Source organism: Danio rerio, chromosome 8 (genome assembly GCF_052040795.2).
Source record: "Danio rerio strain M-AB ecotype USA chromosome 8, GRCz13ab, whole genome shotgun sequence".
In the NCBI taxonomy this organism is placed as follows: domain Eukaryota; kingdom Metazoa; phylum Chordata; class Actinopteri; order Cypriniformes; family Danionidae; genus Danio; species Danio rerio.
Window position 1 is genome coordinate 9,129,322 of NC_141028.1, and position 14,781 is coordinate 9,144,102.

The following is a 14,781-nucleotide window of genomic DNA, read 5'->3' on the forward strand; positions in this document are numbered from 1 at the left end:
TCTTCTTCTTCTTCCACTAGGAAATGACTAAATCAGCTGACCCGTATTGTGTGCGAGTCGTGTTGCTGTTGATGTTATAATTGTAATTTTTAATAATATTGTGATATTTGAGATCTGTAAAGTCTGACGTAACGCGCTTTTTCTGCTCGAGCACACAGCGTGCAACAGCAAAATGTGAAATAAAACATTCGCAGTCGTTAGTAAACTATTCAAAAGATGCCTCCTTATGCAGCCAAACTCTAAAAATATACAAACTCATATTTTTTTAATCATTTAACTGATACCATTAATCGGTTACAAATGCACCCTAGTTTAATGGTTAATTGATTATTTTGAGCATCCCTAATTAAACCGCATGCTCAGGCTCTAAAATGTATATATATTTTTTTCCCACGGTGCCCGATACTTTAAGCTCTGATGAACTTTGAATTTTTGAACATTGGGAGGGAGAGAACTCGATTGACAATCTCTGCTGTAGCAATAAACTGCTTCAACTTGAGAACTTCGAAGACCTCAGCTTTTTTCTTTTGAAACTTAGAAGATGTTCGTTGAGATCCAGCGCAACTTTCCACTACATGATCGGTAGGATTTTAGAAACTCCTATAGCAGCATTTTTCCGATTAGTATCATTTCCGATTAGCATTATTATTATTAGTATTATTTAGAAAGTATGACGTTACTTTTGGTCAGAAGAGCCACTCCTGCTTCTCCACTTCTGTTCTTGTTAACACAGAGGAAGTGTTGAAGACTCAGTTGCTGCCGTGTGTGAATCTTTAAAAGCGGTTGTCATCTAATCTGTCAGCATGAAGTGGTTTTATGTCCTTTTATCAGCTCTTTTCTCAGTTTTCAGTAAGCAAACTGTGTTTCTTTGTCTCAGATTTTGTGTCTGGTTAAAATACACTGAAAAAAATATTCTAAGATGATTCCTTGAATTTACTCAATTTTTTTTACGTTAAGTGGTTGTAAATAATTTATTTGGGCTGAATTTAAACAAACAAATTAAGTTGAACATTATTAAACTTAATTTGTTTGTTTAAATTTAACACAAATAAATTGTTTGCAACAGTTCTGCTTGCAACACTTTTTTTCAGTGTATGGTCAATGTGATTTTGCTGTGTTTTTGTACAAACTCATTTGAGGAATTAAAAATGTATAGTGATTCATCTAATAATTAATCACTTTTGATTAATGAGAATGAGCTCTATATTAATCACTTTTTGCCACTGTTATTAATAAAAGGATTTCAAAGCAAAACAATAAGTTTATATTTATAAGTTTTATACAAATTTGTATATTGGATTCAACTTTGGTGTGTCAACTAAATTAATACATTTTCTCATTTTTTCATCTCAATCTAGTTCTGCTGTTTTATTTTTTGGTTGATTTTTCAGATTTAACTGATGCATGGTTCTCAGAAAACCTAACAACAACAGATGCTGTGCCGGGTAAATAAATGTTTCATCCACTTTGCAGTGTTTAATACAGATTTAATTGATGCATTATACTTAGATCTGTCATCTATTAATATTCAACCTCCCGTGTTCTTGTTCAAAATGTCTTCAAGCACAATGAACTGAGTCAATCTAGGTCTGCTGTTTTATTTTTTGGTTGATTTTTGGGATTGAACTGATGCATGGTACCCAGAAAACCTAATAACAATAGTTGCTGTGCCGGGTAAATAAATGTTTCACCCACTTTGCTGTTTTATACAGATTCAACTGATGCATTATAATCAGCGCCATCTAGCAATTAATCAACTTTCAGTATTTCAAGCAAAATGATATGAATCAATATAGTTGTGCTGTTTCATTATTATTATTTGATTTAACTAATGTATGGTACACAGAAATATGGTACCCCAAAAACATTAGTAGCTTTGCTTTCAATGTAATTTGCTGTATTTTTGTACAGATTATGTTAAAGAATGGACTCCAACTAGCTATGTTTCCATCCAAAAATGCGCAAAACTGGATTATCGCAGAAAAGACGTGTGAATAAAGCAGCGTTTCCATCCAATGAGTCAAAGCGAACAAAATCATCACTTCCTGAATAACTGGCGCCAAATATCAACAGTAAAAACTGAATTTGCTGCAGTAGGAGAAGCTGCGTCAATCTTTTCTTTATCTAATAAATGACTTGCGCCTCAGAAGGCAATCCTGACATGCAGTGAACATGCGGTGGTGTTTGAAGGTGTCAGATGCAAAGCACACACGCTCTTGATTCTGGAGGTCATTAATAATATAATAACACTAATACTGAAACGCTAAGGCGTTTTAGAATGACTAAAACAATATTTCAGATGGTTTACAGTGTGCTCAGCCTGCTGGTTTGTCCATTCACACATTTTTATAATCACATGATCTCTTTACAAAAATCACATGACCTTTTTTAATGCGCATACTGAAATTTGTGCGGTAAAAGTGTTTCCATCGTAGTTTATGCACATCTTTTCTTATCGAATAAAAAGTTCATCCTACTCAGTTATGCGCATTTTCAAAATTTATGCGCATCACTGCGTTTCCATCAACCAGTTTTTTTATGCGCATGTGCAAAATGCCCATAAAAATAGGTGGATGGAAACAGCTAATATCAGGTGCTTTATTTAAATATTTATTTTATATACAGGGATTTTATTTGCAAAACGTCAAGTTATTGTTGTTTTAAATACTGCGGATAACCTTGGTTAAATAAATGTTACACCCATTTTGCCATTTCATACAGATTAAACTGATCCATTATACTCAGATCTGTCATCCAGTAATTAATCAACTGACAGTCAGTACTCAAAATATCTTCAAGTATACAGTATAGTAACAATGATCAGAGTCAATGTTATTCACCTTATTATACGCATGCGAGCGGGCGCAGCCATTTGAATCTTTTTGGCTCAAGACTTCCGGTCTCATTCCCTTCCATATATTTTTATACATTAAAAACAGCTTGTTTTGCTGCTGGATGTTGCAAACTTATGTTTTCTTATTATATTATTCTACTTGTATCTGTATATTCTGTACGATCATGCAAACACTTGTTTGTAGAGCAAGTTGTTTGACCGTTTTCTGCAGTTTATTATCCCTAATCATTTCTCCCATAGGCGACTGAATCAGAAGTTCTAAAACAATCGCAAAAACAAGTGCACTTCCGTATCGAAGAATAAGGTCAAAAGTTTTTTTTATATATATTAAACTAATGCATGGTTCACAGAAAACGACATTAGTTACTATAGTTATTACTATATATTACTATAATAGTTACTACAGCCATGTCACCCTGCAGCCCAAGACCGATTACTCACTGAAGCTAAGCAGGGCTGAGCCTGGTCAGTACCTGGATGGGAGACTACTAGGGAACACTAGGTTGCTGTTGGAAGCGATGTTAGTGAGGCCAGCAGGGGGCGCTAAACCTGTGGCCTGCGTGAGTCGTAATGCCCCAGTAAAAGTGAAGGGGGCACTACACTGTCAGTGGGCACCGTCTTCCGGATAAGACGTTAAACCGAGGTCCTGACTCTCTGTGGTCATTAAAAATCCCATGGCACTTCTCGTAAAGAGTAGGGGTGTAACCCCAGTGTCCTGGCCAAAGTCCCTCAATAGGCCCTCACCCATCATGGCCTCTTAATCATCCCCATCTACCGAATTGGCTCTCACTGTCTCTTCACTCCACCAATAGCTGGTGTGTGGTGAGCGCACTGGCGCTGTTGTCCTGTGGCTGCCGTCGCATCATCCAAGTGGATGCTGCACACTGGTGGTGGTGTGGAGAGACCCCCCCCCCCCCCCCCCCCCCCCCGAATGTGAAGCGCTTTGGGTGTATGGCCATACACAATAAATGTGATATATAAATACACATTACATTACATTACATTAGTTTCAGTTGTTGTGTTTTTGCAGGTGACTATAAAACAAAGGACCCTTTTTCAATGCTAGGTGAGTTATTTAATGATTGTACATAATAATTTCACACTGAGCTTTTACAATGGATATGTTTCACCTATTGAATTTAGCAGTTTACTGACACAATCAAAAGTTGTCTTGTCTTTATCTGTTAAAATAAATATGAAATAATTTTTAAAAAAATTTACGGCGCGATAGCTTAGTGGTTAGCTCTGTCGCTCCACAGCAAGAAGATCACTGGTCATTTCTGTGGATTTTGCATGTTCTCCCCGTGTATGCATGTGTTTTTTTCTGGGTGTTCCAGTTTCCCCAAAGACATGCAAAATATAGGTGAATTGGATGAACTAAATTTCCTGCAGTGTATAAATGTGGGGGCGTCATGTTGGCGCAGAGGGTAGCATGATCGCCTTAAAGCAAGAAGGTTGCTGGTTCGAGCCCTGGCTGGGTCAGTAAGCGTTTCTGTGTAGAGTTTGCATGTTCTCCCAGTGTTGGTGTGTGTTTCCTCTGGGTGCTCAGGTTTCCCCCACAGTCCAAACACATGCTCTATAGATGAATTGGGTAAGCTAAATTGGCCATAGTGTATGTGTGTGAGGAAGTGTGCATGGGTGTTTCCCAGTGCTGGGTTGCGGCTGGAAGGGCATCCGCTGCGTAAAACATATGCTGGATAAGTTGGTGGTTCATTCTACTGTGGCTACCCCTGATTAATAAAGAGACTAAGCTGTAAAGAAAATGAATAAATGATGTTTGAGTGTGTGTGTGTGTGTGTGTGTGTGTGTGTGTGTGTGTGTGTGTGTTTGTGTGTTTGTGTGCACGCGTGCGAATGAAAGAGTGTATGGGTGTTGTCCAGCACTGTGGGCTCAATACTGGTTTGTAGCTGGATATCCGCTGCATAAATAAATAAAATTTATGAATAAATAAATCAATCTTTAAATAAAGCAAGGACGAAACTGAAGTAAAGTCAGTGAGAAATATTATTTAGTGTTCTCATACTGTAACATCTTTGTCTATCCGTCCTGACTCACACATTAATTGATTAAAGTAACATCTAATATTCTGTGCTAGCACTAATCAGGGGATCTAGTAAAGCATTTTTTTACATTATTTTAGCTACAAAAAACATTACAACACATTATTTTACAAAACATTTTACATTATTTTAGCTGTTTTAGCAGCAGGTTTAAGTGTTGTGTTTATTTGCTTCATACCTCACAGTGCCCAACATCACAGTGTACAGGCTGATGGAGGACAGAGAGCATGTGATAGTCACCTGCAAGACTGACAAGCCATTTCGGAATTTTGGTTTTTGGCACTTTTTTTGCAAACTGTCTCTGAAGAATGAAGAAAAACACAAAAATATGAAAGAACGCATTTGCTCTTCAGATGCGTGCATGTTCAAAGTCACTGTAAGTCCACCTGCTTTCTTCACCTGTGTGTATGAGTGTGCGTTTAATCCATATGGAAAAGAGAAAACACTGTACAGCGTGACCTACGATTACACATTGTCAGGTAAACAAACACATCTCTGCATGGACATTTCAGTTGAATGATTAATCTGTGCATATTGCTCCAATGTTCTTTGTACAAACAAGCGTGCACACACACACACACACACACACACACACACACACACACACACACACACTCTTTCCACTGCTACTGTACATTGATCTGTTTTAACACTTAACCATCTCTATTACACTGCCTTTCCACCTGAGGGAGTGTCATTCATTTACACTTTAAATGTTTTGCACATGATCCCAAATTAATACTCGATAATTAGCCATTTAAAAATTGTACAACTCACTGATAAAAGTGAAATATACTACATTTCTCTAAATTTGCTTCATAAATCTTTGTTCCTGTCTTTGTGTTTTCATTTTCATGCAGTCTTGGATCATCATGAAGGAGTCTCTTCATCCTACATTGGCTTTTCCTCCTTCATTGCTGTTGGTCTGTTCCTCATGATCACGGCGGTGATTGCAGTCAACATCAGGAGCGAAGGTGTGTTTTACTAGTTACTCACTTATTCAAAGCAAAAATCATGTAACAATGAAATCCAAACTTAAAACAGAAACTGAATACAGTCAAAGTCCCTTTAGGGCAAGTCATTTCACTCTGCGGTCATCTATGAAATGCCTCTCGGGCATTATACTCGGGCATTCTGTTTGAATGGGGAAACATCAAATTTCCAAAATTGCTTGCTTAGCTTAGGATTAAAGTTCATATTAGTAATCACCAATAAAATTAAACAACAACTGTCTATTTAGTTATATTTCAAAACGTTTGAGTCACACAAAATCTGCAGAAACTCAGGTCTCGGCCGAGCCCCTCCCCCGGAGAATCGTCAGTCTATATTGATCGATGATTGGCTCCTGTCCTAGAAGGTGGGATTTTTTTTTTTTACCATATAGCTATCTATGATTGGCTCCTTCCCTTTTAGGCGGGGCTTTATTCACCATATCCGCTTGTTAAGTGATGTATCAGTGACGAATGGAACACTGTTTCTGGGTTCAAGCCGCTATATTTGAATTCAGAAAATATTTGCTTATGACCACTTTTAACTCCTTTCACACATTAAAGTGAATTTTATATAAAAATCAGTGTACACATCAATCTCTGGACTTGCTGCATCACAAATAGCTAAATTTTAACAATTTATAAAAAGTGAATCACTTTCTGGCCATCTGATATTAGGCGTATATACAGTTGAAGTCAGAATTATTAGCCCCCCTGAATTATTAGCACCCCTGTTTAGTTTTTTCCCCAATTTCTGTTTAACTCATCTCTAATAACTGATTTATTTTATCTTTGCCCATGACAGTGAATAATATTTGACTAGATATTTTTCAAGACACTTCTATACAGCTTAAAGTGACATTTAAAAGCTTAACTAGGTTAATTGGGTTAACTAGGCAGGTTAGGGTAATTAGGCAAGTTATTGTATAATGATGATTTGTTCTGTAGACTATCAAAAAATATATAGCTTAAAGCGGCTAATAATTTTGACCTTAAAATGGCTTTAAAAAAATTAAAAACTGCTATTATTGTAGCCGAAATAAAACAAATAAGACTTTCTCAAGTAGAAAAAAAATATTATAATAATATAATATAATAAAATATAATTTGTTGCGTCTCTCCATACAGTTTAATAGAGCGCATGGACCCGGCAGCCACTTCGCGTAACATCACAATTAACAAGCGGATTGACAGTTACATTTTTCCAAATTCAAAAAAATACAAGCGACAAGTCGTGTATTCTATAATCTTTGATACAGTGATCGACTATTCTGAGTGCTAAAGTCGACTTACAAGAAGCTCAAAGACTATCATGCAGACTTGGTTTCTTTCCCTAGTTGTTACTGATGAATATGGAACTATCTGTTAGTGCTCAGTAACTTTCCTTCGTGTGCATACGTTTCTGCATTAAACATACATTTTGCGTACACTTCATCTGATGCAGTCTGGTGTGACTGTGATCCAAATCTAATCATTAGACGAACTCAACAAATTTAGTATTTATGTTCAGTAGTTTTACAGCAGGCAGAAACTAACCCTGTGAACTCTCTGTACTCTTGTCAACACAGACCCCATCAGCTCTATCAGTGTTACCAACAATGACCACGTGGATGCATAAGAGAGAAGAACAGACCAAAAGAGAAAACCTTAGTTTTTACTTCAGGTTTCTGATGTAATCCGAGTTCATCTTTTGAACTTCATTGCCTCCAAGTGGGAGTTGTTTGATGGTTGTTGTATGATACTGATTTGAGCAATATGGTATATTTTATTATGTCTGCATTAGCTTCGTTTGTGTCCTGTTAGAAGAGCTCGAGTGTTTAGCCACCTCTGTATTTTTATTTTATTATTTTTTATGTTTTTTGTTTAATTAGTTTAGATCAGGTGTCGGATACACTGAAGATCTGGGATTTGATTTTCATACCATTTTTGTCGTCTAGTTTAATTCTTAGCTTTAAGGATTGTATAGTTTTGTTCATTTCTTGGATTTAGCTAACACTTAAATATTTTTTTCGTTAGTATATAATATTGTAAATATTACACTTATCACTTATTGTTTTTTTGTTGTTGTTGTTGTTCTCTGAATCACTGAGTAAAGACAGCTTCATTTTACAATAGTTTTTGCCTCCTCTGTAACACACATCACAATGGCTGTTTCTCAATATGCATTCTTCAGCAATCTTGCATTCTCCTGTCAGGGGCCGAACACACCGAACGCGCCTTTACGTTCCAAAAACGCGAGACGCACCACACTGCCTTTTTGTTAACAAAATAAAAAGAAGCATGGTGCGCTTTTTATGGTGCTTGGCAATGACTGAATGAGCTGCATATTGTGCGAGAGTGTTGCTGTTGATATTAATATAATTTTAATAATTAATATTATTGTGATATTCAAGATTTGGGAAGTCATACAGCATGGATAACTCAAAACAGGAACCACAAGTCTCTCCTCCATCTTCAAAAGTTTCTGCAGGCACCTAAACGGAAACTGGGGCACCTCAACATAAACGGCACCTCTGCTTTCATTTGACTGGAGAATAAAAGAGACGCCACTGGCGTAAGGGGTTGATCACACCGAATGAGCTTTTTGTGTTGAGGTGTGCCTTTTTTTAATGATTTACTAACGACGTGAGCGTTGTGCGTGCTGCTTATGCGCCCTGCGCTTCGCGTTTTAACCGCCTGCAGGGCTTCAAGTTTTTGCCCTTGTGCGCTATGCATTTGCAGTTGAAAAAAAGTAAACTCTGACCGGAAAAAGTGCGTTACATCAGTCACGTCCGTTTCATTCTCCAATCAATGGAAAGCAGAGGCAAGAATTCTATTGAGGTGCCTGCAGTGTTTGTGTTGTCAAGACATCAGTGGAGATTGTTGAAGATGGGGGAGAGACTTGTGGTTGCTGTTTTGAGTTATTCAAAGCTGTATGAATCACAAATCTTGAATATTACAATATTATTAAATATTCAAATTATGCTAATATCAACAGTTTTTGGCTCAGAGTTAAATTTTTTTCAGCTGCGAGCGCAGAGAACACAATGGCAAAAAAGCAAGGCGCAGCAGCCGGTTAAAATGCAAAGCGCGCAGGGCGCATAATAAGTGCGCAAAACGCTCATGGCCGTTAGTAAAAATTTTTTAAAAATGCGCCTCTCAACACAAAAATCGTGTTTGGTGTGATCAGCCCTCAAGTCATCATTAACCTTCAAAGTTCAGTTCCAAAACTCAAGACCACAAGAACAGAGGATGCGTGAAAGTTCCAGCATGTGTATTTGATATTGAGGATGCACCGATGCAGACTTGAGCACCAAACTCACTCAAGAAGTCATTGCGGCTTAATAATGAGGTGAGAAGCACAACATTTTATACCTGTTTATTATTAAAGTTCAGATATAACTTATTTACCTCAGGGGGTTGCCTAAGTTGGATGGTTTAAACCTTAATAAAGACATGGGTGTTTATTTGCTGAAATTCGTATTAAAATCTGTTTTATTTGTATTGTGCAAAAGGTAAGATTTTTGTGCATGGGTTATATTAAGAAAGGGAAAAACATTACATCGTTGTATATACTGTATGATGTAATGTTTAAATTTCTTGTTAAAATGTGTGAAGATCATGTGACCATCAGGGAGAGCATATGTGTCTCATTTCTCAGAGGACGCGTTCTCTGTTCTTGTGGTCTCCCAAGTTCGTCCTTCCGAGGTCTAATCTAGCAAGAACTATCTTCACTTTACGCAAATCCGTTCTCTGCGTTCTTGGAATTAGAAAACAGCCAATGTCTCACTTAAATCTTACGTTTCATCCCTTCTAACAATAAAACTTGTAACAACCACCATCTGAAGCAAAAATAAAAGTGAGTGTTTACTAGTGAATAACCATACAGTCTGCAGCATTGACCATTATAATACAGTACGTTTACTGTTAATAATTTACTTTAACAGGTCCTGCCATCACATTTACCTGCATTGACTATGAGAATACATAAAGAACTGTTCAAATAGCCACATTCCTGATTTCTACACCATTTAAACATAAATGTCAGCAAAATTAATACATACTGAATTTATCTACAGCTCTAATTTTTGACTCCATCCAGCAGAGGGAGACATAGCTGTGCTTTAATGATGCAGTTATGTGTTTTACTTACCCATAGCCAGCACATTATTATATTATATAATATAGAAAAATGTTTGTGGTTCTATCATCTGTAGGGTGAAATGCTGCTAAAAAATTTCCTAACCAGGTCTGGTTCTACAAGGATTCTAAAAACCCTTAAACAAAAGCCAGAGCAGATAACGGGGAAATATGAAAGGCTATAGCCAAAACCATATTGCTGATTTTGGCAAATTCTCCAGTATATACCACCAGTATATATATATATATATATATATATATATATATATATATATATATATATATATATATATATATATATATATATATATATATATATATATATATATATATATATATAGTGCTTGTGCTCAGGGAAGCATCAACGGATTCTATTTGCAACACGTTTTTTGTTGTGTTGAGCAAAGTAACCAATAAGGTGTGTTCGCTTCTTCAGTGCAATAGACAAGCAGATGTATTTGCAAAAATTGCTTGGTTTTTTCGAAGTTTGTCTGCTGAATGTACTGTCTGATTGACTCCTCAGCAAAGCAATAAGTAGCTGAATAATGAACTGAATGGATTAATCAAGGAAACTGGGATTGGCATTGGCATTATATTTTTATTTGTAGTCATGGATAAGCTGAGTGTCAGCAGATGCAAAATTGGCTAATGTGACCTGCCAGAACAAACACTACACTTGATTTGCTTTTAAATGTGCTTAGAAATATAAATTGCAATAGTTCTATAGATGTAAAAATACATTTCTAAAATAACTTAGTGGGGTACAAATCTTTTCATGCTCAGCAGTCTTGATTTTGTATTGCCTTTAAATCCACATTTTGGCAATATCATGCCTCAAAAACATACTACGAGTCAGTAAACAGTATTTTTCTGACTATCATACACAGACTCGCAACACAAATATCATATCAGCTGCCTAATATGAGAAAGGAGTGTGTCTCTAATGGTATACGTGAGAGCTCACAAACAGAACATAACCTAATAATCTCATGTCCTGTGGTTTTAAACAGTAACAGAGAACACACAGCACCTCTGAAATAAACCTCACTGAGCATTTAGATCATTTTTCTAGACACATTTTTAAATGTAGAGGACAGAACTAGCTGCAGATGGAAATGTCTGAAGTACCGTGTCAGTTTTTAAAGGGCCCAACTTTAAAATAAAATTAATAATAATAAATAAAATAGTTTGAGATTATTTTTTTGAATGCAGTGTTTCTTAAAACACTATGGTATTAAACATACAGTGGGGCAAATATGTGTTGAACACGTCATGTTTTTCCAGGGAATATTTCTAAAGGACATGGAATTGAACCAGATTTTGGTAAAAACCCAAACAATACAAACATAAAAATAAAACAAAACAAATCTGAAAAATGAGTCTCGTGTAATAACAATGAAATGACAAAAGGAGAAAGTACTAAACTGCTGAAATGTATTTAATACTTTACATAAAAGGCTTTTTGGGTGACGGCAGCTTAAAGACACCTCTCATATGGGGAATGAAGTCACATGCATTGCTCAGGTGTGTGTTTTTCACAGACTTCAACAGTGTAAACATCTTGATGCTTCTGTGGGTTGGTATTAAATCTGATCTTTATTATTTCTGATCAGACCTGATATGGAGCCCCAAAAATGATGAGCAAAAACTTCATTTTAAAAAGCCAAGCAGTAAAGTTTTGCCACAGCTGCTTGCATTTTTTTTTAACACAGAGGAAGTATCAATATTAAGACTCAGTAACTGTCCTGTGTGCATCTCAGAAAGCTGTTCTAATCTACAGAAACATGAACCTGCTTTCTATCCTTCTATTGACCGTTTGGCCAGCCTTTAAGTGTAAGTGCAAGACTACATTTCTTTCTTCAGATTGTGTGTCTATCTTGTGTAAGGATATTTCTGAAAGGCATAATGTTTTGTTTACATATATGAAGTAGTAAAACATCAGCAAATCTAACAGCTATAAAACATCTGTAAAAAAAAATTACAAATTTGTTATTAAAAGGGTAAAACTGAAATATTCATTTATTGTTTCTATGGAATGGGTTTTGAAAAAAAAAAAAAAAATATATATATATATATATATATTTTTTTTTAATATTTGAAAATGTTTTCTATAATGCAAATCAGCATAATACAAAAGTATAAAACCAATAGATGATCTGCTCTCTGCAATTGTGATTGGATGACCACCAAACAGGTTAATATATGCTGCTGTATAGAGATGCAATTATAAGTTGTTGTACAAAACAAAGCTTAAGTCCACAAATGGGGGCTCCTGTAGTGAGATTTCAGTGGTTATGAATTATGTATTGTAGCTCAAAAAGCATTGTTCAAAATGCATAACAAGTTTTAAGTGTAGCACTCACTGCTTTTTAAAGTGTAGTTGGATTACAGAGAGTTGGAACGGATATTTTAATCTCAGTTTCTTTGCAAATCCTGTCTTTGGGCATGGTTATACACATTAAAAGACATGGTAATACAATCAACCAATATCGGTGGGCAGTGAAGCAGTGTATTGCTATGTCAAGTTGCAGAGAGACTAAATATCACTGGGATTTGGATCTTTTGTCAACATCAGGAAATTTTAAAAAGAGACTTGTGTTTATATCACTTCTGTGGACACACTAAACCAACACATTTCTGTCCAAAAAGCTTACAGAATATGATTTAGCATATTATTGATTATTATGATGTGATTACCTTAAACGCAGATTGCTTTACTTCAGTATAGTCTGCTCAGCCACTGTTCAGATTGTATTTTCTTAATTTGATCACTATAAATAAACTATATTATACACTAGGGCTGCATGATACTGGGAAATTATTGACATTGCAATGTTTTTTTCTCTGCTATATATGTATGTATTCTGACTGTTTTGTTGTTATTGCAATTATTAATTAAAAATAAATAAACAAATTAATAAACTAAATAAATAAATCAGGGGTGAAGCAGTGGCGCAGTAGTTAGTGCAGTCGCCTCACACCAAGAAGGTCGTTGGGTCGCTGGTTTGAGCCTCTGCTCAGTTGGCGTTCCTGTGTGGAGTTTGCATGTTCTCCCTGCTTTCGCGTGGGTTTCCTCCGCATGTGCCGGTTTCCCCCACAGTCCACATGTAGTACAAGTGAATTGGTTAGGCTTAATTGTCCGTAGTGTGTGTGTGTGTGTGTGTGTGTGTGTGTGTGTGTGAATATGTGTGTGGATGATTCCCAGAGATGGGTTGCAGCTGGAAAGGGCATCCGCTGCGTAAAAACTTGCTTGATTGGTTGGTGGTTTATTCCGCTGTGGCGACCCCGGATTAATAAAGGGACTAAGCCGACAAGAAAATAAATGAATGAATGACTAAATCATTGACGACACCATGTGATCTGTTATGACTGCTGAAATCTTAGACCTGTCTGAATCGACGACTTCATTTTCAACTCTGCCCTGGCCTGTGCTCGGCTAATCTCACTGACCGCCGGCAGCAGTGGCTCAAGTCGAATGCATTTAGAAATAGAAAGCATTCGCACAAGAAAAGTGAAGAGTCAGTGAAGAATCAGCCTTGAGAGAAAGAAAAACAATCACGCATGTGTGCTGTGAGACATAACTCGAGACCATGTATCAGCCGACAGGAAATGTGCACACGTGATGGTTACAAATTAGTAAAAGTAATTGACCCTTCACTAAGCCACACCCAAAAACTGCCACCCACCAATCGTGGCTTAGCAACTGTAGCTACGCACTGGGGCTCTGTCAAGCTTTCGAGCGAGTGCAAAATACGAATCTTGCTAGCTTTACTGAACTTTATATTTCTGTCTGTTTCACGCTACGAATATTTGAAATTACAAATCAACAGAACAAAACCGAGATATGATCACAATCTGAGCACTTGCGATCAATATATTTTACCAGCAGCTGTTTTACTTGTTTACAACCTATTTACTGACAGTAATAGGTGCTGTACATTGTTATGGGTCAATGATCCTAATATTCGGCACAAATCCATCAGTTTCCAGCGGAGAAATTAAAATGGTCGGGCCGAACTGAGTCGGGTTCTCTCAAGGTTTTTTTCTTCACTCCTATCAGGTGAAGTTTTTTTTCCCTCTCCGCTTTCGCCACTGGCTCGCATGGTTCAAGATTGGTAGAGCTACGCATCGATGAATTTGCTCTTCAGTGTTTGAACTCTCAGTAATGATTTTAAATCAAACTGAACTGAGCTAAACTGAACTTAAACACTAAAAACTAAACTACACTGTTCCAGTTACTATGACCATTTATGTGAAGCTGCTTTGACACAATCTACATTGTAAAAGCGCTATACAAATAAAGCTGAATTGAATTGAATTTCCTCTTTCTAGTTGTTCTATCTATGAATGAACTATGTAAAAGCACTGTCTGTGCATGTTTCCTCGTGGGTTAGTAACACTATATTTCATTGCACAACAATTAATCTATCGGGCGTTTTGGCTAAAAATAGAGAAATCACGTTTTAATTTGTTATTATTAGATTATTTTTAAATGTCATCTCTCCTGCTGTGCATGAGCTAATAAGTTAAATGGTCAGCGGATGAGGCGGCTAGGCTAAGCTAGCCTAAAATTTGATTGAATTATTTTCTAATTGGTTGCCTATTATTTGGTGACTATACCCCTGTAACGCATACTGCAGTCCTTTTTTGTCTGGCTTTCTCGGATATCTCACCTGTTCACCAAAAATGACATTATATCCCTGGTAATGTCTGACACCAGGCACGAAAGCTTGACAGGAATAGCAACAGTAACTAAGGA

The 14,781-nt window shown here is 36.6% G+C and overlaps 1 protein-coding gene across 4 annotated transcripts; it reads left to right on the forward strand.

Moving 5' to 3' along the window:
* On the forward strand, positions 1–8,013 carry LOC147842557 (uncharacterized). Of its 4 annotated transcripts, none has more exons than XM_087264276.1 (6): positions 1–582; positions 1,392–1,445; positions 3,885–3,920; positions 5,100–5,393; positions 5,775–5,888; positions 7,472–8,011. In XM_087264276.1, the coding sequence occupies exons 1-6, from the start codon at positions 576–578 to the stop codon at positions 7,519–7,521; spliced, it is 555 nt and encodes a 184-aa protein (XP_087120402.1). In that variant the 5' UTR covers positions 1–575; the 3' UTR covers positions 7,522–8,011. The 4 variants fall into 4 exon arrangements, with proteins under 4 accessions (XP_087120402.1, XP_087120401.1, XP_087120404.1 ...); XM_087264275.1 differs by lacking the exon at positions 1–582 and adding an exon at positions 712–849 and having other exon boundaries at positions 7,472–8,013; XM_087264278.1 differs by lacking the exon at positions 1–582 and adding an exon at positions 752–849 and having other exon boundaries at positions 5,100–5,290.
* Positions 8,014–14,781: the final 6,768 nt, after the last annotated feature.

What these genes read in the sequence shown, in the direction of transcription:
- LOC147842557 (XM_087264275.1), top strand. Translation starts at nt 804, where the DNA reads ATGAAGTGGTTTTATGTCCTTTTATCAGCTCTTTTCTCAGTTTTCA. An exon ending in AGCTCTTTTCTCAGTTTTCA is followed by an intron (nt 850 to 1,391) that starts GTAAGCAAACTG and finishes TTGATTTTTCAG; the next exon opens with ATTTAACTGATGCATGGTTC. An exon ending in CTACGATTACACATTGTCAG is followed by an intron (nt 5,394 to 5,774) that starts GTAAACAAACAC and finishes ATTTTCATGCAG; the next exon opens with TCTTGGATCATCATGAAGGA.